The following is a 21749-nucleotide window of genomic DNA, read 5'->3' as shown; positions in this document are numbered from 1 at the left end:
AGCCACTTCCCTGCGGGCCTGCCTCGCCGCCGGCGTGTGGCCTGGTTACCCGTCCCCAGATGTGTCTCGCCCACGGGGCCAGCGTGTGCGGTCCGGGCCCCTCTGGCTCTCCCCATCTGCCTTTCCGGCCGCCACCCCGTCCCTTCTCCTCCGGCTGTTCCTTAGCTGTCCCTTTGCTGCCCCCCCAGCGCCCCACTCTCGTCCCCGGCTCCAGACCTCGGCCCACCACCCACCTGAGCTGAGAAGAGAGGGCCCAGCTGTGCGCGGGCCGTGGCGCTCACTGCACCCCCACCCCTGTGTGTGCGAGCGTGCACACGCGCGAGTGTGTGTAAGAGAGAGACCCTCTCCCTCCCCGCTCTCCGCCCCTCCTCCCTGCAGTGTCCCTTTGGACCGGCACACTCCCTGCCCTGCTGGCCGGACCAGAGGCCGGGGCTCGGCCTTCTGCCCACACAGGGGGGCCCGGTCTCGTGGGCGTTTCTGAGCCCACCCTTCCCTCACCTGCCCCCCAGCGAAGGGTGATGGTGTCGGCGCGTCCTCACCAGAGCCGGAGCCGCAGGTTATCTGCCTCGTGTGCCAGGGTTCTAGGCAGGCGGCTCCCCTCGAGGGCCGGAGCCAGGCCCTGGGCTCGTCGGTTCCTGGGGAGTCCAGCCTGGGGCGCCGTCCTGGAGACCCCTCTGGGGCAGCGGGACAGGGCCTCCCGGCCTGCTCCCCAGGGATGCGGGGCTGCTCCTGGGCGGCTGTTGTGCTCCTCCCCGGGGCTGGCTTCTGCGCAGCCCACGCTCGGCCATCTGCAGCCGCCTCAGCCGGGGCCGTAGGCTCGCGCTGTGTGGACGCGGGCAGGTGCTCCCAGCGCTCAGCGGCCTCCCCCCTGCCCGCCCGCAGCCCTGCTCCCGCGCTTCCCTCCGGGCCAGGGCGAGCCCCCGCCGCGGGGCCCAGGTCAGCCGGCGCCGCCGAGTCCTCTTCTGGCCGAGTGGCCTGACCCCCTGCTCACGAGTCCCGAGGCTGGGCCTCGGATGGCGCCGTGTCTGTCAGCCGCACCTGCCCGCGGCTCGGGCGGGTTGGGTGGGGACAGAGGGCCCTGTGCCCCCGCGTGCCGGCCCCCGCAGCCCGGCCGTGCACACGCCCCCGCCTCGGGCCTCTCCTGGGGCCCCGTCCAGCCCCCGGCTCCCGCCCTCTGCCCGCGTGCGCTCCTCGGGGAGCGGCTGGGCTGCAGCGCTGCGGCGAGAGGGAGCTGGGTGCTCGGTGTCCCGTGCTGCTCCACGGACAAGGGGCCCCGCTGCCCGGGCCCCCACAGCGCCGCTGCGCTGGGGGTGTGACGGCTGCGCAGGATGCTCCCAGTGAAACTCAGACACAGAAGCGGCTGGATCCGGCTGGCCCAGCACCCGCTGGGGTCGCGGCGCTCGAATCCGTCCCACTTTCTTGGCTGAAGGGCCCAGCGCGGCTGCTCCACGCGGCCTCTTCGTGGGCTGGCGGTCGGCGCCCCGTCAGCCGCTCCTGTGCTTGGGGCTGGAGAGTGGCCAGCGCCCTTCTTTCACCGCGTGTCTCGTTTTCCCAGCCCTGTTGTTCAAGAGCCGCTCCGCTCGCTCCTCCTGTCGCGGGTGGTTGTGGCTCCTCGCCATGCTGAGTGTTGGTGCACGGCTGGGTTTATTCTGGACTTCGCCCCGTGGATCCACGGGTCTAGTGCTGCCAGGACCGTATTGTTTGACCAACTGTTGCTTTACAGTATATTTCATGTCAGCTGCCTTTGCATAGCTTCTGACAAGAAATCTTTTGTGATGTCTTTTTTTTTTTGCCCCTTTTTAAATTTGGCTGTTAAGATTTTTCACCCTGAAAAAAAAATTTTTTTTTTCACCCCATCACTAATTTCAAACAGTTTATGATGTGCTTTGGTATAGTTTTTCTCAGGTTTCTTGTTCATTGAGTTCATCAAGCTCTGTGATCTATAGAACGTAGTTTTCGTCAAATTTGGAAGCTATTCAGCCTTTTTTCTACAGATATTTTTCTCGTCTCATTCTTCTCTGCCGGGAAGGCGCATCATGAGCATATCAGCTATTTAAAATTAATCCACAGTGCACCAGTGCTCTGTTCATTTTTGTCTTTTTTTGCTTTCTGTGTGTCATGTTGAATAGTTTCTATTGCTCTGTCTTCTAATCGATTAATCTCTTCTGTCATCGTGTTTGATTTGTCATCAATCCCATCCATTGTGTTTTCTTGTCTTTCATTACAATTTTCTTCTGTGGAAAGTCAGTTTAGGCCTGCTGCTGTCTTCTGCGTCTCCACAAGCTCAGTCTTGCCTGCAGTCTCGGAACCACCAAGAACATAGGTATGACCGTTTGAAGGTTCTTGCCGCGCCCCCTTCCCTCCGTGAATTGGGGGTGGGTGCTGTCCTCCAGCTCTGCAGTGCTCTGGCCGCAGTGCTGTCCTGGGCCTCAGGTCTCTGCGAGGTGTCAGCACTGACCTGCCCTCTCCCCCTCCTGGGGGCCCTCTGGGCGGGGAGCTGAGGCAGACAGGAGGTCCGCTTGCCCGTGTCCCCGCCCCCATCACTGACCTCCACTGCTGGATGCCCAGGCTCTCGAAACCCTGGTTTGTCCATGTTGTCTGTCTTGGGGGTTGATTCACATATGAAGGAAATTGAGTCTCTTTTTACTCTGTCCTAACCAAAGCGTATTTTTAGTGGCCAAATAATACTCCATCACATGTAGGTATATGCATGTGTGTGTTTACATGTGTACGTGTGTGTGTGTGTGTGTATTTTTGTCTCTTTTTTTAGTTTTTAGTTTTTTTCTCTGCAAACCACCTGTATCCCAGGGCGGCAGATGGGATGTGGGTACAGGTGGTTTGACAAAACATATTTCTAACTGGTGGATTTCATGAAAATCTGCTTGCACAGTAAGATTGTCAGGGGCTAAGGTCTTTGTGGGAATGCCACCCCCTCCCACACGCAGCCTGGCACTCCTCGGCCTTGGGACGACTTTGCTCCGAGCGAGGGGTGCCAGCGGCAGTGTGAGCCTGCGGGCGACCTTAGTTCTGAAGCTAGTGATGCTTACGAGTGATTGTAGATTGCGTTACTTCATACTCTTGAAGTCACATTTTGACGCCGTCTTCGGTAAATCTAATTCAAAAGGCTGGTTTAGAGAAGGAATCTGAGACGCGGCCAGGGTAATAGTGTACAGCAGCGCCGTGAAGGCCTGCGGGGACGGCGCGGGTCCCAGGGTTGCATCAGAGAACGTTTCCTTTACAGGCTCGTCTTTTGCAGCGAGGCGCCGTGTCCTTTGCGGCACCTGACGCTGAAGCCTCGGCTGTTCGTTCAGCCATTGGTGCGAAATGTCCGCGCGCACGATTTACCGTCTTATTTTTGAGTGACTTTCACGGGCCCTTCTGTGCATCAGGCTTCCTGGGGCCGGCCCTCTGCGCTGCAGTGCCCGCTCTGGCTCCTGGGGAGGTCCTTGCTGGTCCGCGCCGGCAGGCCCGAGTGTGGGAGCTGCTGTCTGAGGACGCCGCGCTGCCTTCAGCTGGCTCGGGGGCCCTGGTGGGCATGGGCTCACCGGCGGAGGCGACCCCGGTGCGGCTGAGCCCCCGGCCTGCTTTCCGCAGCGCCCTCTGGAGACCAGCCTCTGGGTGGAACAGGCGTGTCGAGATGTCCCGGGACAGCGACATAACTTTTGACGATGGGATCTTCTTCTTGTTTTAGTTACTTTAAAATTTGCTGCCTTAATGCTCGTTCCTTCCCACGGCAGTGCAGGTCAGCGTGTTGCACACGCGTGCGGCCGGTGGCAGCAAGCTGGAACGCGGAGTGCTGGTTCTTCTCAAGTTGGCACTTTTATCTAAAAGCGCAGTTTAGTTGTGCTCAGCGCGAGCCTCGCAGCGGAGACGCTGAGGCTGAGGGTGGAGGCGTCTCACGTGCAGTCTTCTCAGAGCTCACAGGACCGACGTGCCTGCGGCGTTGGCCGGCGCCATCTTTTAGCCAGTTAAGAGGTTTAAAGCATTGCATTGAAGCACCAGTGTCTTTGGAAATCCCTGCACAGCCTCACATTTTGTCCAGTGCCATCCGTGAGGTGACCTGAGGCCAGGACCAGGTGCGTAGAGGTGGCCGGTGTCCTGCTGGTCTGGGCCCACAGCAGGTCGAGCGCCTGCCCTGCTGCGCCTAACTCCCCTCGAGTGTGCCCCTCGCTCCGTGCGGGGCCACCGTCTCGGGCCGCAGAGCCCCCCGCCCCCGGCCCCCGCGTGCAGGGGTGGCCCCTCTGGCTGAGTACTGGTTAGAACCCCCACCCTGGTCTGGCCAGCGCCCGTCAGATAGACTGAGCTCTTTTGTTTCCACAATGGCGTTTCACTGTGCGTAGGGTGTCCTCAGAGGCCAGAGGATGTTTCTTTCTGGAAAGGCCTCCTCCCTTGCCCGCCTCTGAGGGGTGTGGGGCGCAGGCGCTGCTCTGGCTGGGACGCGCGGGGCTGGGAGGCCGGGCCCGGCCTCACGGAACTTTCATTCTGAGGGGAAAGGAGGCCCGCGTGCGCCAGGGGCGGAGGAGAGCCCGGCGAGGCCTGGAGGGAGGGCGGAGGAAGCAGGTGCCTGGTCCCCGCGTGCTCTCATGCCACCCCCTTCTCTTCCGGCCCTGCCCGGCCGCCTCATGCGCGGTGCTGCGCCTGCGCCAGCATCTGTGGCTGCTTGTGTTAAGGGTGGTTTATTTGTTTTTCACAGGAATCACGAGATTTGATCTGCTTGGAGACTTTGGAAGGTTTAACTGGCTGGGAAATTTCTATATTGTCCTGTCCTACAACTTGCTGTTCGCGATTGTGACGACGCTGTGCCTGGTCCGCAAGTTCACCTCCGCGGTGCGGGAAGAGCTCCTCAAAGCCCTAGGTATGGGGTGCCGGGTACTCTGTAGGCCGGAGTACTGGGGTGCTGGGCGCTCTCCAGGCCAGGAGCCCGGGGGGCTGGGATGCCCTCTCTGGCTGTGGACGTGTTGGTATTTGAATGACTTTAACTCTTCACCTGTTCATTTTCCCGAATGTGGCGGCTCAGCTCTGGGGGGGTCAGGCCCAGCCCCTCCTTGGGGGCCATGGTCCTGCGCCGGTGCTTCCTCAGCCTCCCCAGGACAGCAGGGCCAGCGCAGCGGCTTCGTGGGCCCCCCCGGTGGGGCAGGGGGCAGTGCATGTGGGGTGCTGGGCTGGGCACCCACTGTCACTGCGTAGCTATGCATCCTGACCCTGTTTTTGGTCAGCTGCTTGAGGCGTGGACTTTGCAAGTATCCCTCCAGTCACCCGCTGATGACCTGGGTGGTTGCGTGCAGCGGCCTTGGCGGGCCAGGGGCCCCGGGCTCTGGTCCGTTGGCCGGGTTTGGGCACTGAGGGCTGCGTCTAGGAGGACTTAGAGATGTGTGGCTGAGGACTGCCCGGGCGGTGCGAGCTGCCCCATAACCTCTGGGCCTTGTGGGGGGTGATTTCGCAGCAGTCGAGGGGCATGTCCTGACGCTGGGCCCCTGGTCCGGATGGCCTCCTCTGGACGCCTTTCCTATTCCAGGTGCTTCCTGGCTGCCCAAGAGGCGGCCTGGTGTCTGTCGGGGGTAGAGCCCAGGCCAGGCCTTCCCTACCAGGCAGGGGTGGGGGCTGGGGGCTGCGGGTGGCCGCACCTTCCCTGGACGCACCAGCTCACTGTGGCGGGCGCCGAGGCCAGTTTAGAGCCACGGGGGCAGCAGGGTTGCGGTCCTCAGGGTTGGGGGGACCCTTGGCCAACGTCAGAGCCGCCTGGGGGGTGGGTCTCCTGGTGGGTCTCCGGACGTCCCAGGGCAGCTCCCTCAGGGGCCGGTTACCTGGGCCGTCGCAGACCCGAGGGCTGCACAGGGACCGGACTATGTCCACGCGGACGAGCTGTCTCCAGTGCCCGTCACTCTGCGCGGCCCTGACAGCCAGAGTCTGCACTGTAGGCGCCTGGCACAGCCCAGGACTCAGGGTGCTCCAACCGGCTCCTCCAGGGTAGCCTGGGGCATGGGGGGGTCCCTCATTGGAGGGCGGGGGGGACTGGGGGGTGTGGCCTGCACACCCAGTTCCTGAGGAAGCGGAGCTCCTCTCCCCGGACTTTGCCCTGGCCACCAGGGGTTGGGTCTGCATCTCTTGTGGCTCCACCAGGGCCTCGGTGCAGGCTGGGGGGTGGGGTCCCACCCTCCTGTGTTGGGGGGGTTCCTTCCCACCCTCCTGTCATGCGTTGGGTCTTCGCTGTCACTGAGATGAGCGTGGACAGTTCACAGCCTGGGGCTGTGCGAACTCGGGGCTGACACCAGCTCGGAGCCGTGGGCATTTTGGGGGACAGGTGACCCCACCCAAGTCGGTTTTCTGCGTGTTGCGAAAGCCTGCCCCATGAAAGTCGTGCCGGACACCCCGCCTGTGGGCGCAGTGTGCTGTGCGGGTTTGCCCCCAGCGTCCCCTCTGTGCAGGGGCCTCATGGCCCCCCACAGGGCAGTGATGGTTTTTCTCAGGTAAGTAGTTTTGAGTCGGGAAATATTTATGTTGGTTTTGCCATTTTTTGCTTTTTCCGAGGCCCCTCCCGTTGCTTGTTTTGGTCGTAGCTCAGTGTTTTGGTGTCTCCCTGGGGCGCCGTCATGTGGGCGCAAAGGCCGAGTCTCCCGCGGAGCCCAGGTCAGCCGCTCTCTCACGCCGGTTCTCCCGCAGGGCTCCGCAAGCTGCGCCTGTCCAGCGCCCCCCGGGAGCCGGACTCCGCCAAGCCATCGGCCAACGGGCACCAGAAGGCGCTCTGAGACGTGGGCCTTCTCCCGCGCCCCTGGCGGCCGTGCCGGTGTGGAGGGGACATGACCGTGTGGAGAGGACACGCCCGGCCTGGTGACGGGCGGAGGTGCCCGCGGACCGAGGCCGGCCTGAGCCGGGGCGGCATCAGAGCCCAGCGCCTGCATCAGGCCCGCCCCAGTGGACTCCGTGCGGCCCGCCCCGAGCTCCGCTGCCGGGGAAAGCGTGACCGTGGCCCGCTCGCTCCGGCCTGCAAGCCTCGCGCCAGGGCCTCTGGCTCCATGCGCCCGGCGTCCCGTGAAGGCCAGGACCGCGCCCCACCCCAGCCGCCCTGCTGCAGGCACGCCGCCGGCCCGCAGGTGGGGAGAGTCTGTGAGGTGCACCCGTGTACCCGAAATTCAGAAGGTCTCCATGCGGCGCCCACATCAGAACAGCCGAGGCGTGTCCGCGGTCTGCAGAGGCGCACCGGGAGGGAGCCGCGTGGCCGCTGCGCTGCGGGAGCGCCTGGGCACAGCTGCAGCCCCTGCCCGAAGAGCGCGCCTCCAGGGCCGGTCCTGGGCTGCGGGTGAAGGAGCCCCTGCGCCCTGACCAGTGCTGCGGACGCGCGGGCCTCCTTGTGCTGGGCGGTGTCTCCTGCGCCTGGGCACGGGGGCTGCTGCGGGGTGTCGGCCCCCAGCGGGAAGCCCGCCCTCTGGCGGCCGTGCCGGTGGCGCGTTCCCAGCGCGCAGGGGCTCCCGCGAGACGCGCCTCTCCAAGCTGAGGCCACCGCCGTGCCCTCCGGGCATCGCGCCCCGCACAGGCCCGGGCCCTCGCCGGTTCCCAGCACGAGTTGGTTCTGCAATATTTAAATACTTTTAAAATTCTAAATTTGCAGATTATAACATTTATAATGATTTTTACGGATTGTCATTTCTTAGATTTAATATTTGGCTTTACGAACAGTCTAGATCCAAGTAGACCTGCTGTAGACCCGGTTTCCATGGAAACGTGCGGCGGGCTGGGGCGGTGGCGAGGACGGCCCCGCGGGTCCCCCTGGCCGGGCGCCGGGCCGCGGGTGCCGGCAGCGGGGCCGGCTGTCCTGGGGTCTGCGCCTGGTCGCCGGCAGCACCTGACTGTGTGGCGAGGTCGCCGCGGGACGCTTGGCCGCAGGACGCTTGGCCGCGGGGACTCCGCTCCGCGCCGTGTCGGCGTTGTTTACTGTGTCCTCGGACGTTCCGTGGGCGCCTCCGCGTGACTTTTTACATGTCCTAGAAAATAAAGTTTCATAACAAGTGATGGCATGTTTGGTTCACAAGTGCTCGCGTGCGCTCCTGGCGTCCCCTGTGCCGTCGGGGCTGGAGGGGGCCGGGGGTGGGGGTCCTCCCCTTGGCAGTGTGGGCCAGGGAGACCGGACTGGGCTGGGGTTTCCTGCCCCGCGAGAGGCCCTGGCTCCCCTCGCCTGCCCCGGGAGCAGGTGTGGACGGCCGCGTGTTTTCTCCACAAATGCTCTGAGCTGTTAAGTTTGGTTTGACTTCCAAGTCCCTCCACAGAGCAGAGCAGCACCGGCTGTGGCACCTCGAATCCAGAGCTCCCCAGAGTGGGTGCCCCAGTGGCTGTCACCTTGTCGCACGAGCGCTGCCCAACCGGAGCGCTTCAGAGAGCACCTCATATGGTAATGGGCACACACACCCACACCTGACACTGGACGCCCCCCACACAGCACACACCCACACCTGCCACCAGACAGCCCACACGCCCAACTCGGCACACACCACACACCCACACCCACACAGTGCACACACACCCCCACACCTGCCACCGGGCACCCCCCCCACACCTACACACACACCACACAGCACACCTATACACACACATTCCACACACACCCCCTATACCACACACACACACACAGACCCCACGCGCTTCTCTGCACGTACCCATGGGCACTGCCAGCTTCCGTGGTGTGTGGCACGGGCACTTGGCTGGCTGTGTGACTGGTCAAGTGCCGGACGCAGACCGGAGCCCCTCCTGACGCGCCAGCGGGTGCGGAACTGCAGTTCGGAAAACGGACTTGGGGATCCGGGGCGGTGCAGACTGTTTCTGGACACTTTTCAAGCAACATGCTCTGCCACAGCCCACCCATGCGAGGCCGACCTGGGGTGAGTGTGGCGGGTCCGAGGGCGCTGCCAGGACTGGCCGCGGGGACGCTGTGCGAGGGCCTGGGGAGCGGCCGGGCGGGGTTGGGGGAGCGCTCCCCGCCAGGCTGCCTGGGGGGCTGCGGAGCGCGGGGCGGGGCAGCTCCCCGGGGGACTCTGCAGGGCCCTGCTGTCGTGCTCCAGCAGCAGGGTCTCCTGCGGCGCCCACCAGTGCCCCAAGCCCGTGGGCCCGGGTCATGTGGCTGGACGGTGCGACTGGACGGTGCGGCCGGCGGGCAGTGCCTCTTCTTGTGCAGGAGGCAGCACCATCAGGCCTGCTCTGCAGGGGCAGCCCCAGCGTGGAGCGGTGGCTCGCGGGGCCCCGGGGACAAGGGCCTGACCCGGCCTCCTGGGCTCCTGCCCTTGATCACTTCCCCGAGTATCTAGCTTGGTCCACTTCCCGGTCCTGGCGGTGTTTCCTTGGCAGACCCGGCCCAGGGGTGCGGGCAGGGCAGGGGCGGGGCGGAGTGAGGGTGGGGCCTGGCCCAGAGAGGCGATTCTGACTGTGTGGCTCGTTGCGGGCCTTGGATCAGGGCGTTGGTGGGCAGTGCCAGCCGGGATCCCCCAGGCCGTCGCCGCCCTCCGCAGCGTGCCTGCAAGCGCAGAGCCGCCTCCCCTTCCCGGAAGGTGGCCAGTCGTGGCGGCTTCTCTGCGGACTCGAATCAGCCCTTTGAATTTTTGACCGAATCTAGTTCCTAAACGTCGGTGTTAAATGTGGTGTGAGTGGAGCCCCATGTGACTGCGGTGACAAGCCGAGGCGCCTCAGGACCTCGTGCAACCTTCCCCGGGGCGAGGGCGGCCAGCGCCGCCCTGAAAGGCCTTCGTGTGGCTGTGAGCCATCTCCCCCACCCCTCGGTGGCCCCTTGGTGACGGGTGTCTGGCTTGGTCCAGCTGCTTCCCCGTGAGCCCGTCCGCTGAGCGAGGGCGGGTCGGCTGGGAGGCCTCCCAGCAGCTCTTCAGGCCGCTGTGGACACGGGTGTCCCGCATTAAGCCCAGCACCGTCCATGTGGCGTGGGCACACCCCATGGGCGGGGCCTCAGCCATGATTGCCCCCACGGCAGTGCCCGTCCCAGGTCCACGCTTGGGGCAGCCGCTAAGTCAGAGATGCCGCTGCCCAGGGGCTCGTGTGGTGCCAGCGTGGCTCCCGGCGCTCGGTCAGCGGCTGGCCGGGCAGGCCCCACTCTGAGACCAGAGGAAGGCAATGTGTGTGGGGGTGTCCTGCTCTCACGCATGCCAGCCTGGCCCCGGGGCTCCCCCAGCCAGCCTCCCCTGCGCTCAGCCACCCGTGGCCCACGCCCCCTGGCCAGGTGATGTGTCCTCGCGTAACTGGCTGTGGCCTGTGGGCGCCTCCCAACCGACCGGTGAGGCAGGGAGCCGAGCCCCGTGGGAGCCCCGTGGCAGCAGAGGGCTGGGGCTGGGGGTGCGCCACCTCTGGGGTCCAGGCCCATCTCTGCCAGCGCCGGGGTGCTTGGCTCCTGGGCCCCGGGCCCCCAGGAATGGGAGCCCTGGCCAGAGCCGTTCGGGGCTCTCCTTGCGTGACAGCACCGCCCTGCGTCTTCTGAGGTTGAACGCGACGGAATGCTCTACTTTGAGGTTTCGCCTTCCGAGTGCGGGAGCAGGACCGGTCTGGCCAGCAGCAAGAGCGCGGCCGCCCCAGCATCCCGGGGGCCTGGGGAGAGGCAGCAGCTGCGGCCCATCCGGGGAGACTGGCTGCGGCCACGGTGTCCACCGGCCTGGCCTGGCCTGGGTGGCAGGTGGGGCAGGTGGGCGCCCCTCCCCCACCCGGGCCCCCCCTTCGTGTGCACGCACACTCTCACACGCGCGCCCCGCCCCGGGGCTCTGCTCGCCGGTCACAGACCCCGCGACGCATCCCTCCCCTCACCTTTTCCGGTGGATTAAACGCATTTGGAATTTCCTCTTTGGAATCAAACACAGGTGGGGCGTCGGCTTTAGAACAGGATTCGTTTTCTTATGCACAAGTGCTCGAGCTCCCTTCCCCGGGGACAGAGTATTTCACCCCAACACACCAGCCGAGCCCCCCGCGCCCCCGACTGCGACGTCTCTCCTGACCGTGGCCTCAGCACTCGAGGACTTTCTTCTGATAGCAGGAGCGGCAAAGGGGGCAGGCGTGGAAGGGCAGCGCGTCGCCCGGGGCCAGCTCCTCCAGAGCCAGGAGGCAGGCGTGGTGGAACAGGTGGGAGCAGGACAGGAGCACGGTCTCGCGGCGGGGCGCCGGGCCCCCTGTGCCGGGCACCTCCAGCGGCGTGAGGCAGATGGGGCACTCGGAGCTGTCCCGTTGCAGAGCCTGCAACACGGGGGTGTGTCGGGGGGCCGGGTCTCCTGCACGCGAGGATGCTGGGGGGCCCGGGACGTCCCTGCCAGCGCCCGTTCCCCGGGTCCAGGACAGCGGCTTCTGGGCGGGCGGTACCGGTGCCATGTGCCAGCTCACCGGACAGCGAGGCGGGGACTTTCAGACGTTCCAGGGAGCTGAACTTCGGAATGTCCCTGTTTCTGTGATTTCCTAAGTCTAACCTCTGTCGGGTGTTGAATCACCCTTTCTCCCCAGGCCACTACAGATGCCTCCCTCCAGCAGGGGGCCGCAGGCGTCTCGCCCCCGAGGGGCTTCCGTCACTCACAGACGGCCTCGCCCAACCAGGGTCTCAGACTGAAGGGCCCTGGCGGGCACCCAAGGCCTGAGACGGGGTTTCGGCGCTGGTGCGGACACGGGGCAGGGCTGGCCTGGAACCGGGTCCCTCGACTGCCCCCCCTCCTGCCTGCGCCTGCCCCTGCTGCCCACCTGCATCTGGATCTGCTCCCAGTCCTGCTCGGTGAGCTCGCGGCCGCACCTGTCCTCCAGCTGCTGCAGGACGCTGCGGTTGAGGGCCAGGCAGCGGTCGATCTCCGAGAAGAGGGCGTCCACGTCGGTGTGGTAGGAGCGCAGCAGGCGCCCGCTGATCTCTGCGAACTTGGGGGCGGGGCTCGGTGAGGGGCTGCACCTGCCTGTCCGCCCGCCTCTGCCTTTGCTAACGCGGAGAGACCAACGCGCGCGGTGACTGGGGCCGACCAGAGAGGCGACTGGAACGCCTGCCTGGCCGCGGGCGCTGTTAGCCGGAAGCCCGTTGACAGCGGAAGGTGAGCGAGAAGGCACGGGGTTTGCCAGTGAGCCGCAGGGTCGCTTGGGTGGCAGGCGAGGACGAGGCCCCTGCGCAGCACCATGGCTGCCCGGGCCTGGCCGGGCCTCGGGCCTGGAGCTGGCTCGCGGCCCTCACCAGCATCTCCCCACATGGCTGCGCGGGACCGTCAGAAAGAGCCCGAGACAAGACGGTCGCCTTCTTGTAAGCCAGCGGCTCACTGTTCTCAGCTCCAGCACCGGGGCCTGAAAGCCCTGTGGCCTCAGGACAGCGGGAAATGAAAACCTTTTATGCATCTGATGCCTCCAGCTCATGGGGCGCGGTCAGGGCTCACTGCTGGCTGGACAGGGAGGCGGCGTATTACCCGTAGCTGACGCTTTTGAAAAGCCTGCTTCAGAAGTGCTGCCCTTGAATACAGCCCCAAGCTCGTTGTGAAGTGATCCGTTCTGACACACGACGGCTCCGGCTCTCGGGAGTGAGCTGGGCTGCGGCAAGACATGCCACTGCCTCCTCTTGGCAGCAAGCGCAATTGCCAGCACGAGCCCCTGAGTGCAGCCCGTGCTACCACGGAGCCTGGCAGGGTGGATCTGCTGAGATCTGTTCAGCAAACTGGAACATGCCCGCATAATGCACACGTCACAGGCTCACGGGCGCCCCCCGGCTGCCTGCAGGGTGCCCAGCCCAGCCCCGCAGGCCGTCACCTCCCGGCTCAGCTTGGCCACAAGCTCTAACTTGGAGATGCTGCCTATGGTGACTCTCCCTGATCTCTGCCAATTTTATTCCCCGAATGAGGGCTCGCCACCCTCCGCGTGCCTTGCCATCAGCATACCACCGGCCGATCTTAAAAAGGCGGAGTCCTAGATGTCCTGCATTATTTGTTAGAAATTTAACGTCTTGAGCCTTAGTGGGTTTTTAAATTCACATGGTTATTGTTTTTGGTGTGATTTGGTTACAGCTGTACAGGTTTTAAAGGGATTGCCTGGTCCTCGCAAGTCCTGCATGATTTCTCAGGAACAAACAGAGGAGCAGACATCCTCGAAGGTCAGTGACGTGGAATCACGGACCCCAACGTCGGTCTCCTGTGGGCTGGGAAGGACGCGGTCTCATGGATCTCGGCCAAGTTGTGGGATGTGGGCTCTCAGTGGGGAGCGGGGGCTCACTGTGAGGGGCCCGGGAGGACAGAGAGGGGCTTGCAGGGGGCGGCAGGGGGCCTTTGTCAAAGGGCTCTGGGGACAGGACTGCATCTGGCTTCTCTCCCTAAACTTCTCAAAGAGGCGTGTGATGATATTCTTAGAAAAAACTTCTGGTATACTTGTTTTCAGAACTTTCCAGAACATAAGTCTTAGGCGTGACTCTGGATTGGGACTGCCCCAGCGAAGTGGGACGCCAGCCTCCTCTCTAACCTTAGAGTCTCCGGGAGCCACGTAAGGCGTTAAAAACGTGAAATTAATTCTAACGGCGTTTTGTTTAACTGATCCGGCGCACATGGGACATCTGCCGTGTCTGGGTGGAGTGAACGGCCAGCGAGGGGTTTTGCATTTTCCCTGCAAGTGCTGCACCTTGCCTTCGGGGCGAGAGTGCCACAGCCGCACCCCCGCGCTCAAGCGGCCGCGCCTCTCAGATCTTTCCCGAATGCCCCGCGCCTCTGCTCCCCACCGCGCGGCAGACGCCCTTGGTGACGGGAAGGCCGGCGGCGGGCGGGCACCGGTGGGGGTCGGTTCCAGCTTTCCAGCGGATGCTCAGTGTTCATGCCAGGGAAACAGACACAAGCCACGCGAGTTTCCACTTTACAAAGAATGAGCGTCTTCGGATATTTTTCCTTTTAAAGCCTCATATCTCAGCTTCTTGGTCAGTGCAGTGGCCAGGAGCGCAGGCTCTTGTCAGGTGAAGCAAGTGCTGGTCACTCACGAGAGACGCGCGGCGGCATGCGGGCCCTGGCTAACAAAGGCGCAGGTGAGCCCTGCCCAGGCCCTGCCGACGCCTCCTTGTCAGCAAATCACTTCCTAATATGTTGACTTACGGCCGCTCTCCAAAGCAAAATGAAAGACCTGGAATTTACGGCCTATCAGTGAATCCGCTGATAAGCGTTTACTGGCCTCCTGCCCCCGGCCCGCCGAGCCCCTCTGAGTCAGCACCCGGTGTTTGCGTCTCCCCGCGATAAAGGGGCCAGGGGCCGGGTGAGCAAACTCTGCGATGGCTATTTGGCGAGATGGAAGTGGGAGGGCAGGAGCCCCTCCTGCTGGGCCGGGGCAGGTGGCCCCAGGGTTCGCCCCACATCTGACAAATTGCTAACCTCACTTTTTAAACAACCGCGGGCTTGGGGCGGGTGGGGATAACATGAGGCATCTGCAGAGTCTTAACTGCAGCCATAAAAGGCCCGACCTCCAGTCTGCGGGAGGCTGGGCGCGCAGATAAGCATCAAAGGCCCCTCTGTCCACACGGGCGGGCCCACCCCAGGGGTGCGGGCTCTCATCTGGTGCCGGCAGGAGGGAGCGGCCCACCAGGACAGACTCATCCTCCCGCGTCCCACCGCACTCAGCTCCCCGGGGACCCGCCGCTGTGCTCTGGGGCTTGCCCGGGGGCCTGTGCTGACCCACAGAGGCGGGAGAGGAACGGGCAGGCTGCGCCACCCCCCGCGGGCCCTGCAGGACACTCGTGCCCGAGGCAGTGGCCCGAGCTCACCGCCCGGAGTGTTGGGGCCCGGCCGCAGGCCCGCAAACCCCCCCTGACCCGGCCTCCTGGCCCCTTCCTCCCTCCGGGCTTATGTCCCCAAGGCCACTTCCTGCGGAACCCCCTGTCCGCCGGCCGGCAAAGTGGGCCTCGGACGCCAGACGCCTCCAGCGCGAAGGCCTCCCCGGCCTGGGCCTGCTCACGCTGCTGGCGAGTGGCCCTGTGTGGCCTCCTGCTGGCGTCTCAGCTCCTGCTTGGAAGCGGAATGTCCCGAGGGTTGGCAGTGACCGTAGAGCCACGCCTTCCTCTCGGGCACTTCCGCAGGTGCCCTCGGCCGCCGCGCTGGGGCCACGCGGGGAGAGCTGTTGGGCCCCGGCCTCAGGCTGTGACCCGCAGCCGCTTCCCCCGTAACCTGCAGTTTCAGGCCGTGCAGACCAAAGATGAAGTGATTTGCGCTAATTTAGCATTGCGGGGGGCGGCGGGGGGTATCCTCACTCGGGCCGGGCCCCCCGTGAGGGTGCTGCGCCCCACATGCCATGGCTTCTTACTGCGCACGCTGCCCTGTGAACCTCTCGTTTCCCGCATCCTCTTCACATGTCCTGGCCCGAGTCCCACGCGCCCGTGGGGGGCTGGGGGTGGGCGGTGGCAGAGGTGGAGCGGCCAGGCGTCGTGCTGCACAGGCACCAGAACCTTCCGGAACCACCTGGGAACCAGGGTGCTCTCCGCCGGCCACGGAGGGACCTTCTGAAGCCACTGTCACCTCGGCCTGGGCGTTTCCTCCGCGTGGGCCGAGCTCAGCTGGCCCGGAGCCCGCGCGACCGGCCGGGCCGGGCCAGTTGGCGCTGAGGCAGCCGAGTCTGTGCACTGCTCGGGGTGACGCTTCGCTGTACCGACGAGCTTGTGCTAGACAACATGGTCTTCACTTGACACAACCAGTTCAAGCTTTTTTTTTCCTTTTTCTTTCTTTTTCTTTTTTCTTTTTTTTTTTTTTTTACCAAAACATGGAAGTTTGTTTCCTGGTGAAAAGAATAAAACTCCGTCGTGGTCACTGCAGAGGTGCTGGGGGACGGGCGGGCCAGGCCGGTGCTTTCCGGCCTCACCGCTGGGACTGGCCGCGGGGACTGGAGGCAGAGGCCCCCCTTCCACGGCCGCGGCTTCTACAAGCACCAGGAGAGTGGCAGCCCCGGGCACCCCAGTGGGCAGGGCCGGGCCATCGTCCCAGGCAGGACCAGGGCAGGTGGCCGGTCTCCCTGGCCCACGGAATCGGCCACCTCGAGCTGAGTGGCCACAGGGCAGACTGTCCACCTGGCAGGTGGCCCCGGTGCTCTGGCTCTGTCCTGTGCCTTGCGGGGCCCCGCGGAGCGGCTGTGGTGTCCGTCTTCTCGGTGGGGCCGCCTGCTGCCCGGGGGCCATCCCGTCACCGCATACCCCACACCGTCCCTCGCCCGCCGGCCCCCGAGGACTGTGCTGTGCCCAGGGGGGACACCCAGCAGGGGGCAGCCTTGGGCCCGTGTCACAGGGCCGACAGCACACGGGGCGCTCCCCTCCCGGGCCCGGCCACCGTGTTGCCCTTTGAAAAACGCTCACTCGGGGCCTCTGCCCCCGAGCTGCTCGCCCTCCTGTGGGGGCCGTGCGGCTGCGGCGGCCACGTCCACACCGGGACTGCTCGGGGGCCGGCTTCTCGCGGTTCCGTGGCCTGAGGTCTTCGGTCCTTTGCGCGTTTGGAGCTCATTTTGTTACGTCCTCCTGGGGAACCACTTTCATCGCGACGTCCTCGCACCTCGGCCTCCCGCCACAGCGTCTGGCTCAGGTCTCTGCTGGCCACGTGGCCGGCCCTGTCCCTCCCCTCAACGGGCGTCTCCGTCCTCTCCCTCGGACCGGCACCCCCGGAGCTGCTCGAGCGCATCTCTGTGGCCGGGGAGCTGGCCTGGCTCTGCGTCGTGTGGCCAGTCACTCTGCGCCTCCCGACTGACCGGGACCCACCCAGCAGGAGCCGCGGGCCGCATCCCGCCCTTGGGGGCCGCTGTGCCGCTCCAGCCCCTCCTGCTGGGGTTCCGTTTCCTGGGACCCCCAGTTCCTGCACGGGGGTCCCCTGGACTGCTCACAGCCATCTGGTCACGCAGCCGTAACGGGCCACCTCCCCTCCAGGCCTGGGCCACCGTCCCGCGGCCAGGTCTCCCGCGGCGCCTGATTTCTTCCCGCGGACGGAGGGCCGTGTGCGAGCAGCCGGCCCGGGTCAGGAAGGGGCACCCTCCTGCCGGGCCCAAGCCCCCGCCTTCTCTCCAGTCCTGGGCTGTGAAGAGGGCGGCTGCAGGCTGGGCCAGGGGGCGGCGAGGGGCAGGGGAGCGCCCGGGTGGGGGGCTGGCCAGCGGAGCCGGGCAGCGGTGGTGTGTCCCGGACCGGGCCTGAGCCGCGCGCAGGAGGGGGCGAGCGCCGGCAGGGGTGGGGCGCCTTCAGGCCGCGTGACCCCCATCTCTCAGGGCTAGCGGGAGAGCATGAGTGGCGCCCAGGGTGAGGACGAAGGTGTCGGCGCACTGGCTTGGGGTCCCCCCAGTAGGAACCCCGAGAGCCCACAGCGCAGCGCTGCAAGAAACCGGCCGCCGCCAGCCCCGAGGGGGCGGGGGCGCCCCGCGGGGTTCCGTCCTCTCGCTGGAGTCAGTCTGGGCCGGCCCGCCACGGCCAGCGCGGCTTTGAGCTTAACAGTAGTGGAATGTCACAGATTTTATCATTTGACCAGAGAGGAGGAGAAGCAACCCCGCGCGGCCCCTGCGGGATGCGGGTGTCCCCACCTTGGCCTCAAAGAACTTCCTCCTGAGCCCGGCGTCTGTAGGGGGGACCACGCGCCGCAGGTTCTGGTACCACTTTCTGACCACGTGCCCACGCCAGTGGGCCTGGATCCTGGGGGGTGGAGGCCGGCTAGGGGGGGCTGGGCTGGGGCTGGGGCTGGGCTGGGGCTGGGCTGGGCTGGGGCTGGGCTGGGGCTGGGCTGGGGCCGGGGCCGGGGCCGGGGCCGGGGCCGGGGCCGGGGCCGGGGCCGGGGCCGGGGCCAGGCTGGGGCTGGGCTGGGCTGGGCTGGGCTGGGGCCGGGCTGGGGCTGGGCTGGGGCCGGGGCCGGGGCGGGCTGGGGCCGGGCTGGGCCGGGGCTGAGGCCGGGCTGGGGCTGGGCTGGGCTGGGCTGGTCCGGTCCGGTCCCCGCCTCGCCTACCTGGAGGCGCACTTTGTCCGGAAGAGCCGGGCCGCGTCGTGGATGACACGGGTCTGATACTGGTCCTTTCTGCAGAGAGGACACGTTTTCTTACCGGTGAACCTTTCGACGGCCTGCAGGCACGCCTGGGGAGAGACTCCACTCAGAACGGGAGGCACCACCCCGACACCCGCGTTCTTGCTGCCGGTGATTACAGCGTCCTTCCCCCCCCATTAGGAGACCCGTCGGATCTAGATTACGGGCTGCCGAGGTTTCATCAGGTGCTGACACCTGCCCAGTGAAACTCGCTCCCGAGGTGTTTTTCACAAGCGTCGGCATGTAGACGGGAGAGGCCTCGGGGTCGCGGGCCCAGTGCTGCCCCTCGCCCTCGGGCCCGCCCTGCTCCCCGGCCGCCCCCGCCCCCTGGACCCCCGTCCCCCTGACCCCCCTCGCCCCTTGGCCCCCGCACCTCCCAGACCCCGCCCCCCCCAACAGCCGTCTGCTCGCCGCCGGGGGCTCCAGGCCCACAGTTTCTGAGCAGCTGGTGCAGCGGGGCAGCCCCGGGTCCACTCCTGCCGGGCAGGGGCTGGCTGCGCCCCGAGGGGACTCACCCGGTGGAACACGTGGGAGCAGGACAGCAGCACCTGCCGCGGAAGACGGGGAAGACTGGGCGCCCGAGGCTCGCACCCGCGAGTGCTGGGCGCTGCCTCCGCGGGGGGAGGCGGGCGAGGGGCCCGGCGCCCCTGGCCTCGGGCGGGGTCCACCCGGCCGAGGTCCACCCGCCGCAGCCTCGCTGACGGAGGGGGGAGGGGCGGAGGGGGAGCGGGGAAGGGGCGGGGGCGATCGGCCCCTGGAGGAGCAGCTGGCACTGTGCTCCCCCACACGGCGACCTGACAGAGGCCCGGCCCGGGCCTCGCGGTCACCTTATCCCTCGGCCCGGAGGGACGGCCCAGGCCGGGCGGGCGCGGGAGCCCGGGTGAGGGGCCACGGCCTGAGGCCCCTGGGAGCACTGTGCCTGCCGCCCGGGCCGGCCCCTGTGGACCCCGCGCCCGCCCGGCCTCAAGGGCGGGTTGTGGTGCTCGAGGGACGCGTTCGGGGGCACCTTCTGCTGCTCAGAGCGCCCGCCCTGGAGGCGTCAGCAGTGCTTGCCTTGGCCGGCGCCACACAGCCGGGGGAGGGCCGCGCGGGGCGGCCGCACGGGGGGCAGCGCGGCCAGGGCCGTGGCGTGGCCCGGGGCGGGGAGAGGTGGGGCGGCACCTGCGGGCGGAGCTCGAAGTCCTCGCGGCACACGGGGCAGGGCTGCAGCGAGTCCCCGCGCCGCGCCGACCTCTGCTTGGCCTCATCCCACTCGGCGGCCGACAGTGGCGAGGGGGGGGCGTCCAGCAGGCCCAGCCTCTGCGCTAGGGCGGAATGGGCAGGAGACAGCACAGGTGTCCCCGGCGCACCGAGCCGGACCCCCACGGGCAGCCGACCACACCCACGCGTCCCCCCAGAGCCGGAGAGCCGGACCCCAAAAGCTCTGCCGCCTGCGGGCGGTAGGGGACAGTCAGCGGCACCCCCAGCCCAGCGCGGCGGCGGAGCTCTCCTGAGACGCAGGGAGCCACGGCTGCAGCGCAGAGCCGGCCGGAGCCACGGGGGCTCCCCGGGGAGGAGAAAAGCAGGTCCTGGGGGCTGAGCCCGCGGGGCGGGGGGAGGGGCAGGGCGCGAACGCGGACGGGCGTCGGGACCGCGTGGGCGAGTCTCGAGACTCCCAGCTGGTGCCCTGGGAACTCCCGGCTGCGCCAGCGGCTCACGGATGTTTCCGCAGTTTCTCGGGAAGCGACAGCACCCCTCAGCCGGGCGGGGGCAGGTGGTGAGCGAGCCCAGGAAGGGGGGGCTGACCCCGAAGAGCCAGTGGGGTCAGCCAGGCTGGGGCTGAGGAGATGCCGCCTCCCAGCCCTGCACCTGCGCCAGGGGCCACCGTCCCGCCAGGAGGAGAATGACAGAAGGTTCCAGAAGGAATGTCTCCTCAAAGACGGACCCGTAATGGCCACTCACTGTGTTTTCATGTATGGGGAGGTGCCGTTCTGGAGGTATTTGGGGGTGGGTTGGGATCTGTGCCTGCCGGTTACACAAAAGCTTGTTTATTAAAACCGCGTGGCGCGCGGCGCCGGCTGGGAGCCCAGGCAGGCAGGACCCGGCTGAGGCGAGGGTAGGGGCGGCCCTCCGGTTTGCGCCCCCGGCCATCCTGCCCTGAATGCCCAAGGCGGAGCTTTAAAAGCCACCGAAGAAAAGGCAGGAAAATCTTTGGCCTATCAGGCGCCTTTCAATCCCCAGGGCAGAAACCACAGAGGCGGGCGCGTGGACGGGACAGCGGCCAGAGGGGAGGCTTGGGTCCCGGGGGCTGACAGGTAACAGGAGGGCAGCAGGGCCAGGGGGCGCTCGGGGGCCTTGTCCGGAGGGGGTGGGGAGACCCGTCCCAGACCGGAAAGGCGGCAAGTAGCCTGGAGAGCCCGCGGGCCTCCCTCCGCCTGGGCCCCGCCGCGCTCAGCTCCCGCTGGGGGTCTCCTTCCGGCACGCGGGCCTCGCCCCACCTCCCCCAGGTGGCCTCCGGCTTCCCATCGCCGCTGCGGTCACCCTGCCGGCGGGAAGAGCTTCTCCAGCACTAGCAACCTGCTTCAGCGCCTGCACGGCCGCGTCCTGCTCGCGGCAGGTCCCCTGTCACCGCCCGTTCACTTGCGCGCCGCCTGCGCTGCCTCCCGCCCGGGGCGAGGGCCGTTCCTCCCGCGGCGGACACCTGCGGCCTCGGCCCGTGGGGAGGCGCGGCCCTCGCGCGGCAGCCGGGGCGCTCACCTAGGGTCAGCGGTGGCCGCCGCGGGCCCAGGACGTACTCCCTCTCTGGACCCTCCGCTCTGGGACTCGGGGCGGGTTTTTGAAGCCCGGAGTCCACCACCGCTTTTGCGTTTCGTTTTAGAGACCTGGGCCCATTTCCTTTCTTCTGTGCCTCTGTCTTGGAGTGATCTGCGAGCGACAGGTCTCGAAGCTGAAGGCCGTGTGAGATGTGGTCTTGGAGAGCAACTGCCGTCACTGCTACGTTCTCCTGTCGCGCCGGGTGTCCCTGGATGGCAGGGGGAGAAGGGGCACAGAGCTCAGGCGGGGGCCGCTCAGGCCAGAGCGATGGGCCTGGACGGCGGCGGGGCTGGGCGGCCTGCGAGGCCAAACCCAAGTTTCCCCGAGGGCAGAGCAAAGCCTGGCTCTCGGTTTATTCTAACAACATGGTAATGGCCTCGCATTTAATTACTAAAGGCTTCATTATTACATGAATAAATTCATCCTGACCCATAAAAGCTGAGCGTGCCCGAACACATGGGCTCGCCGTGACGGAATCAGGCCCCAGACAGACCGCGCTTCTGAGACTCCACAGGGAAGCTGGCATTTAGGTGCGTGCTTTTTTTGGTAAAAACGTAACTCTTGGCACACTCAGAAGCACCGTGGAGCTCAGCGCTGCAGCCGGCAGCTCCGGGTGGGGTGAGGCCTGCAGCCTCGCCTTCATACGGGCGGGGGGCTGGGCTGGAGCCGGGCGCGTGGCACCTCGCGCGTGAGAGAGAGGGTCGCCTACCGCATTTCTCAACGTGCCGCGGCGGGAAAGGGGCAGGCGCGCTCCAGGCATGGTCACACCCCCTCACGGCCTTCCACTCTGCAGAGACCGTCACAAGGAGGCTGTGGGGACAGGGTGGGGGACCAGGGCTCATGCTAGGGGTGGGGCCCCCCTGCTGGTCTGCAGGGGCCCCGCAGGCTGGCTGCGGGAAGGGCCGGGGCCACCACCGGCAGCGTCCGGCGCAGCAGACACGAGCCTCACGCCCGTAGCACCGAGGACAG

General features: G+C 66.4%; 2 protein-coding genes across 2 annotated transcripts in view; one reads left to right on the top strand and one right to left on the bottom strand.

The window, feature by feature from the left end:
* LMBR1 (limb development membrane protein 1) overlaps positions 1-6996 on the top strand; it is a gene marked incomplete at its 5' end in the record, with an annotated part of 82372 nt that extends 75376 nt beyond the window's left edge. Inside the window, 2 exons of the mRNA XM_084230877.1 lie at positions 4694-4855; positions 6661-6996. Coding sequence (XP_084087003.1) covers positions 4694-4855; positions 6661-6746 — 248 coding nt within the window. The 3' untranslated portion in view covers positions 6747-6996. The remainder of the gene's footprint in view (positions 1-4693; positions 4856-6660) is intronic.
* A 3987-nt stretch (positions 6997-10983) lies between these two features.
* On the bottom strand, positions 10984-21540 carry RNF32 (ring finger protein 32; the record flags this gene model as incomplete). The annotated part of the gene is made up of 8 exons (XM_084230755.1): positions 10984-11211; positions 11704-11871; positions 17497-17605; positions 17913-18037; positions 18503-18535; positions 19149-19291; positions 20724-20988; positions 21490-21540. The coding sequence occupies 8 exons, from the start codon at positions 21538-21540 to the stop codon at positions 10984-10986; spliced, it is 1122 nt and encodes a 373-aa protein (XP_084086881.1).
* Between the last annotated feature and the right edge of the window lie 209 nt (positions 21541-21749).

The sequence above is a fragment of the Talpa europaea genome (assembly GCF_964194135.1).
Source record: "Talpa europaea genome assembly, chromosome: 3".
Taxonomy (NCBI): domain Eukaryota; kingdom Metazoa; phylum Chordata; class Mammalia; order Eulipotyphla; family Talpidae; genus Talpa; species Talpa europaea.
The sequence above is the reverse complement of the archived record's forward strand: the minus strand, read 5'-3'. Positions and strand labels throughout refer to the sequence as shown.